The sequence below is a fragment of the Parasteatoda tepidariorum genome, chromosome 9 (assembly GCF_043381705.1).
Source record: "Parasteatoda tepidariorum isolate YZ-2023 chromosome 9, CAS_Ptep_4.0, whole genome shotgun sequence".
Classification (NCBI taxonomy): Eukaryota; Metazoa; Arthropoda; class Arachnida; order Araneae; family Theridiidae; genus Parasteatoda; species Parasteatoda tepidariorum.
The window spans coordinates 43,703,703-43,711,212 of record NC_092212.1 but is presented as its reverse complement, the minus strand read 5'-3'; the positions used below and the strand labels follow the sequence as shown (position 1 = coordinate 43,711,212).

Sequence of the window (7,510 nt, the reverse complement as noted above, 5' to 3'; positions counted from 1 at the left end):
ATATATATATATATATATATATATAACCGGTATTAATGTACAAAGTTATTAGTTACATAAAAACAACATAATTATTCATGTTTAAACTGCACATTACTGAATGAAAGATGAATGTATACCCAAAATATAAGAAACAAAATATTTTTTTACCAGTGTCCCACCTGAGTTGACATTAAACAATTCAGTCGTATAAGGACAGATTTGTTGGGCACTCTTTCAGGGGCACCATATTAAGTGGGCCAACGTTCTTCCGACGTTCTATATCAATATATATAATAATTTATTTTAATCTAATTCGAAAGTTTTTTTTTAATTTTTAAAAAATCGCATTTTTAATTTTTTTTCTTCTTAGGAACTATTCGTTTGATTTGCTCAAATTTTATATTTCTTTGTTTAAAATTGTATTCTTTAATATAATGTAATAAATTTGTAAACTTTACATTTCAAACCATTATTAAAAAAAGTAATTAATAATATTTACTGAAGGTTATATTTTGCATGGAATTATTTTTGGATAGGCTACTTTTATAATTGTGTGCTAAAATTTTTCGATTCGCTTGAAAAGCTCTCGAGATATAGAGAAATACTCAAAAAGTAAAATTAATATTAAGGGACTCTAAGTTTGGACCTCTCTTCTGACCAAACTATGGTAGCCATATTTTCCAGATTGAGGTTTTTGTTAATTAGTAAAATGCATACTACAACTTTATTTTTATATGACGGCCAGGTGGCCGAGTGGTTAGCGTGCCTGACTGCGGAACCGATGGTCGCGGTTTCGAATCTTGATCAGGGAATGGATGCTTCTTTCTCTGTGTGTGTTATGTCCTTTCCCCTTTGTGTGTGAATGTGACCCGCCCTATAAACGGGTTTGTGGTTGTGTGACGTGGGCGCCGCTGCTCCACAGCCGTGGCTTCGCCACAGGTGCCCACTGGGTAACGAGAAGAGAGTAGCAGTTGTGGCATTTCTGTGGCCAATGGGATAATCCCCAAGTGCCTGCCATTAAAAAAAAAAACTTTATTTTAATAAAAGTACTTGACGGTAATAAAATGGTTAATAGCGGGACGAATATATTTAACACCAGGTTTACGGGACACGTCATTTTGACGGATTTCGACTTTTGTAAGGAAAATTGTAAAACCCGTTTGAATTTTTATTTTATCTCTTGTAATGACTTTTAATCATTGATCGAAGTAAATATATATTAAGTGCTATTTACCTCAAAAGCGTTGGAATATTGAAATTCTCTATGTGGTATACCTATTTCTTCGAATATGCGTCAATTTGACGCAATCATAATTTAGACAAAAGTTTAAGTAAACAATCAATTAACACATCAATAATAAATAGGAATGTACAGACAATACTTCGATTCGTTATCTCAAATAAAACAATTGATAAACAACTGTTGCCGATAAGCAATAATAGAAAGAACAAACGCAGAATGTCAATTGATGTCAGAGTGTCAGATTTTGAACGTTTCAGTTGCTTAGTTCGAGTATTGAAACATAAAATACTAGAATATTTCATAAATATATATCTCATATCTTCATTTTTTTTTCTTATAGTATACATATACATTGGTTTCTAAGTGCAGAGATGCCAACTGCTCCGGACACGCGAAAATAATTTAAAAAATGGTAAATAACAACAAAGTAAATTTTGATGTATCAAGTGGTGAATTATATAGGCCTACGAATTATTTAGAAATAGTGGTGGATAAAAATCTACTAAATTGAATTTATTAAATTAAGAATCACAATTCTTTCATACGTCAAATTGACGTGTGTCCGTAGAGATAGGTATATAAGAAACGTCCGTAAACCTAGTGTTAAAAGTCAATAAAAGGCGTAGTTATATGAAATAGGTAAAACGGTGTATGGATAATAAATAAGAGTGAATCAAATCATTTAAAACAGCTCTATACAATATAAAATACCAATAGCTCGCAGAAATCGGGTTGCACCTAGCAAATCCTTTATGCATAAAAATAGTGCAATTAAAAAAGGTAATACGGCGATAGTTAAAACACTAAACAGGGAGAAAAAGTTAAAATGTGAGGAAGCGTATGTAAAACGTTACAAGTGTCGCATTTGGGAGGAGGTTCTCATACCTGCCAACTCTTCCAGATTTTCCGGAAGATTTTGTTTTCATATTTAAAGTGGTAGTAAATATATACTATTTTTTCTTTTATAAACTTAATTTTTAAATGATTTTGATCACCACTATTCTTACAAAAATTAAACACATATATTAATATGCGTTACTATCATTGTTGTCAACTTAAGTTTACTCATATACAACGTATTTGTTTGCTCAAAATTGAAGTTTTAATTCCATTTTAATACCACTGGGAAAAATGATAATGGAAGGGATTAAAAGTTGGCAGGTATGGGTTCTCCGAACAACAGATGAAGATGGGTGAGTTGAGTGTGACCGACTCTCAGACGAGTAAGCTTTACATCTGCATTACGTAGATGCAATACAGGTAAGGGGTCTAGATCTGGTCTGACATTATAAAGTTTATTTCGAGTCTGAAGGTAAAACGGTGATTACGGGAAACGGTCCAATGCTGTTGCCAAAGGGAAACGATAAGCTGCCGAATATGTAGTTTAATGTCCGAGAATGATACAGATATTTCTAAGTAAGAGCTGGCAGATCGTGCTGCAGAATCAGCCAACTCATAAACGCAAGATTAAACGTTTAGTAAGATTAAAACATTAGGACTTCTATAAATAGTTTTAAATTACAAACAAAACACAGTCTTTTAACAAAATTATTATAGTTTACCAAAGTAATTTTTGTTCAAAAGGATATTGCTCTACAGCATAAAACTGTAAATTAATAAGTTTATCCCCATATCAATTGCAAACTCCATCTAAGAAAATAAATTTTTCTGCTATCGGCTTGGCATTAATAATTATTATTATTATAATAACAAGGCGGTCAACTTCTATACTTTCTGAAAAAAAATTTCATGGATAAGTAGCAGATTAAATAGTAAAACTTGTAAAAGTAGGATAATTTCGCCCACACTTTTTTAAGAAGCCACCACACCAACACGAGAATTACTGTTTTATTTTTATTGCTATATAGGCTTTACGTTATTGTCTAACGATACGGACGTAGCGTTCATATATTGATTGGGTTAAAGTTAGTGCACGTAACTCTACTTACTAGACTAGATATATAGTAGGGCTGGGCAATATCAGAATTTCGATATTGTGGTATATTGTGTGCTTCATATCACGATATTATGATATACCGCGGTAATTAAGTTGTTATGTATATTATATGCTAGACTTTTTTGCAAATAAAAATTAATGTGTTTAAAGAGCATCATTAAAAAGAATGGGATACTTATACTATATTAGCTCGCAGGATAAATATCCCATAGAATCAACTAATTATGAAGCAACATAATTTTAAAACAGAAAAATTTTATTAATATAAACATCAATTACCAATATAAACATCAACACAATTATAAACATCACAACACTATTTCTCAAAATTTTGCAACACAATTGAACATAATTGGAATTTTTACTTAGAAAGATCTGCATCTCTGCTTTGTCAGGCAATAAAGATGCACGATCTTTAGTAATGACATTGCCTGCAACACTAAACACACTTTCAGATGGTACACTTGTCCCTGGTATTGCAAGGAAGCTCCTCGCAATTAACTGCAATTTCGGAAAAGAGGCATAATGTCTTTTCCACCACATTAATGGGCATTCCGAAATGCTTAATCTTGAAACATTTAAGTACTCATTCATCTCCCTCTCAGCTTTTGCTATTGGTGTATATTCCCTAGCATTTAAGTCCTCTTCTTCATCTGAGTCAAAAAACTTAGCAAGTCCTTTTTTTTCTGTTTGAGTACTGTATGAAGAAGGAACATTCATTTGTGGGTCATCTTGCATGGTATATGATTCAGCCATAAGTTCAATCGCTCTACTTTTAACTGCAGAAACATTTTCTAGGTATTTAACTTTGAATCTCGGATCACATAATGAACAAAGACCCAAAATCAATGCCACTGATGAATCCTCGTATATGGCTTCCAAAGCCCCCAGAATTTCTTGTTTTATACTCCTGCTAACTTCAGAGTCACTGTCATTAACTTGAAGATTTTTTTTCGCTTTACTCAACAGCGGCAGAACGCAGGAAGTTGTAATATAGTTGCTTCCACTTAAAGATTTCGTCATTTCTTCAAGCAAATTCGTGACGCTTACAAAATCTTGAAGAACATTGATATCAGATCCCTCAAGCATTGTTTTCTGGAGGGATAATCCAGCAAAACTTTGCAGAGAGGAAGCTGGTTGGACAAAAATCGCCTGCAAAGTTTTGTTGTGCTCCACCAACGTGTTGGACATGCACTCGGCAAGCTTTCAACAGTCATACTCAATTGCTCTTGAGCTCTCTGCAAGTCTCTTTTCATCTTCCATGAATGAGAAATCGTGTTTTGTAGCTTTTTCAAGCGAGAAATTGCTCTCTTCAAGGAAGAATGCTGTAAAGATTGGTTGACACCAATGTTTATATTGTGGGCAAAACATGAAATCTGGTTTACCTTCAAATCTCTGATGGCTTTAACAATGTTAGTGCCATTATCAGATGCTATTGAGGGCAATGTTTTAACATCAATATTCCAATCTTTTAAAGTACTACTTAACATTTCAATTAAATTTTCTGATGTATGGTCCTCTATGAAATGTTTGCAGTTCAAACACGCACTTTGAAGCTGCCATACATTAGAAATATAATGAGCAGTCACTGCTAGAAAAGGAGTATTGGTTATGGATGTCCAACAGTCAGTAGTGATTGCGATATCACAACTCTGTATGGAAGATATTTCAGCCTTTATCTTTTCAACCGTATCATTATATACTTTCGGGATAGCTACAGTTGAAAAGTGTTTTCTTCCAGGCAACTTATATTTTGGGTACAAAACCCTCACCATTTCGACGAACTTTGGATTTTCCACTGTGGCAAATGGCTGCATTGATGTTGCAATAAATTTTGCCACAGCTTCGGTGCAATTTTTAGACGATTTCTGTCCAGCGGTTGAAAATCTAACATAGTTTTCTGCCGCCTTTTCACACTTTCATTTGGGTTCGGCTCAGCATCAACTGGAGCTGAAGGATCATCAACATCAATAGCAGGTATAGTACTTCTTGTCAAGGGTTTACTTGAAGTGTTCAATTCCCTAAATTTTAAAGGATGATGATGCTTTAGATGGCTCGTCAGGTTACTTGTACCCCCCACTTTTTGATCCAGCAGTTTTTGAGCATAATTTATATGCAACAATATTTTGGTTTAAAATCCGGCCTTTATCATCAGCTGGTAAACCGAAATAAATCCAGACAGTACTTTTAGTGTTGGGCTTTGATACTACCTGGCAATATCATGGACAATCAGTAAGAGCATCCATAACAGAAATATTCTATAAAAGAATAATAATGAAATCAATATAATTTTTTTTTGACAAAAGTTTTCAGTCTTACTTTACAACTCAACAACTAACATAATCCATAATGTGACAAAATCTTTGCTATTATTATTATTTTTTTTAATTTTTTAGTTAGTTTATAAAACATAATTTTGGCAAAAATAAACAGAAATGAAAAAAAAAGTACATACAATCAAAAATCTTCCATCGTACTATTTTAAAATATGACTACATATTTTTTATAAGAAATTTAATTCAAGAAAATTTATTCTTTGATTTTTTAAAATTTCTCAAAACCGCTATAGAAACTAACAATCTTTCAAATTCCAAAAATTCAAGCATTTTCTAATGCAAGTTTTATTTTTAAATTTAAATACAAAAATAATATAATTTTGCTTTAAACAAAATTGCAGTTTTTACTAGAATTTTTCGATAAAATACGAGGGTTGCTATTTATATTTCTGGCCTTGGCAACAGTAAGTGTTGCTAGGCGACCACAGACGATTTTAATCGAAAGTTTGATATTTTTAAACATAAATTCAGCAGACGATTTACCATTATAGCTTCATTTGTGTTGTTGACAGTAAATTGAAAAGTTCTTCTCTTTCAAAAAATGGAATTGAATCGTGAACATTTTCGNCACCAATGTTTATATTGTGGGCAAAGCATGAAATCTGGTTTACCTTCAGATCTCTTATAGCTTTAACAATGTTAGTGCCATTATCAGATGTTATTGAGGGCAATGTTTTAACATCAATATTCCAATCTTTTAAAGTGTTACTTAACATTTCAATTAAATTTTCTGATGTATGGTCCTCTATGAAATGTTTGCAGTTCAAACACGCACTTAGAAGTTGCCATTCATTAGAAATAAAATGAGCAGTCACTGCTAGAAAAGGAGTATTGGTTATCGATGTCCAACAGTCAGTAGTGATTGCGATATCACAACTCTGTATGGAAGATATTTTAGCCTTTATCTTTTCTACCGTATCATTATATAATTTCGGGATAGCTACAGTTGAAAAGTGTTTTCTTCCAGGCAGTTTATATTTTGGGTTCAAAACCCTCACCATTTCGATGAACTTCGGATTTTCCACTGTGGCAAATGGCTGCATTGATGTTGCAATAAATTTTGCCACAGCCTCGGTGCAATTTTTTGACGATTTACTGTCCAGCGGTTGAAAATCTAACATAGTTTTTTGCCACTTTTTCACACTTTCACTTGGGTTCTGCTTAGCATCAACTGGAGCTGAAGGATCATCAACATCAATGGCAGGTATAGTACTTCTTGTCAATTGTTTGCTTGAAGTGTTCAATTCCCTAAATTTTAAAGGATGATGATGCTTTAGATGACTTGTCAGGTTACTTGTTCCCCCACTTTTTGATCCAACAGTTTTTGAGCATAATTTACATACAACAATCAGCTGGTAAAAATCCGGCCTTTATCATCAGCTGGTAAACCGAAATAAATCCAGACAGCGCTTTTAGTGTTGAGCTTTGATACTACCTTGCAATATCCAGGACAATCAGTAAGAGCATCCATAATCGAAATATTCTATAAAAGAATAATAATGAAATCAATATAAATTTTTTTTGACAAAAGTTTTCAGTCTTACTTTACAACTTAATAATTAACATAATCCATAATGTGACAAAATCTTTGCTATTATTATTATTTTTTTAAATTTTTTGTTTAGTATAAAAAATCTTCCATCCTACTATTTTAATATAAGATTACATATTTTTTATAAGAAATTTAATTCAAGAAAATTTATTCTTTGATTTTTTAAAATTCCACAAAACCGCAATAGAAACTAACAATCTTTCAAATTCAAAAAATTGAAGCATTTTCTAATGCAAGTTTTGTTTTTAAATTTAAATACAAAAATAATATAATTTTGCTTTAAATAAAATTGCAGTCTTTACTAGAATTTTTCAATAAAATATCAACAAAAAAAAATGAAAAAAATTTCAAATCCTTAAAATCAAAACAATTGTTTTCAAAGATGCTATTTAAAATACTAAAATATTACCTAAATATATTTTTAAATTAAATTGAGAAAT

At 32.0% G+C, this 7,510-nt stretch overlaps 2 protein-coding genes across 2 annotated transcripts; both read right to left on the bottom strand.

Moving 5' to 3' along the window:
- Window positions 1–4,228: 4,228 nt before the first annotated feature.
- On the bottom strand, window positions 4,229–4,999 carry LOC107439431 (E3 SUMO-protein ligase ZBED1-like). Its single transcript, XM_016052026.2, has one exon. The coding sequence runs from the start codon at window positions 4,997–4,999 to the stop codon at window positions 4,229–4,231; it is 771 nt and encodes a 256-aa protein (XP_015907512.2).
- A 402-nt stretch (window positions 5,000–5,401) lies between these two features.
- LOC122270408 (E3 SUMO-protein ligase ZBED1-like) lies at window positions 5,402–6,989 on the bottom strand. The gene is made up of 3 exons (XM_043047615.1): window positions 6,954–6,989; window positions 6,130–6,870; window positions 5,402–5,440 (listed from the first exon to the last, which is right to left on the bottom strand). The coding sequence occupies exons 1-3, from the start codon at window positions 6,987–6,989 to the stop codon at window positions 5,402–5,404; spliced, it is 816 nt and encodes a 271-aa protein (XP_042903549.1).
- Window positions 6,990–7,510: the final 521 nt, after the last annotated feature.

Excerpts from the sequence above, each read along its gene's own strand:
- LOC122270408 (XM_043047615.1), bottom strand. The coding sequence starts at position 6,989 with ATGGATGCTCTTACTGATTGTCCTGGATATTGCAAG. Across the intron at positions 6,871-6,953 it reads ATTGTCCTGGATATTGCAAG|CTGATTGTTGTATGTAAATT; the intron begins GTAGTATCAAAG and ends GATTTTTACCAG. Across the intron at positions 5,441-6,129 it reads AAGCTATAAGAGATCTGAAG|AATATTTCTGTTATGGATGC; the intron begins GTAAACCAGATT and ends ATTCTTTTATAG.
- LOC107439431 (XM_016052026.2), bottom strand. The coding sequence starts at position 4,999 with ATGCAGCCATTTGCCACAGTGGAAAATCCAAAGTTCGTCGAAATGGTG.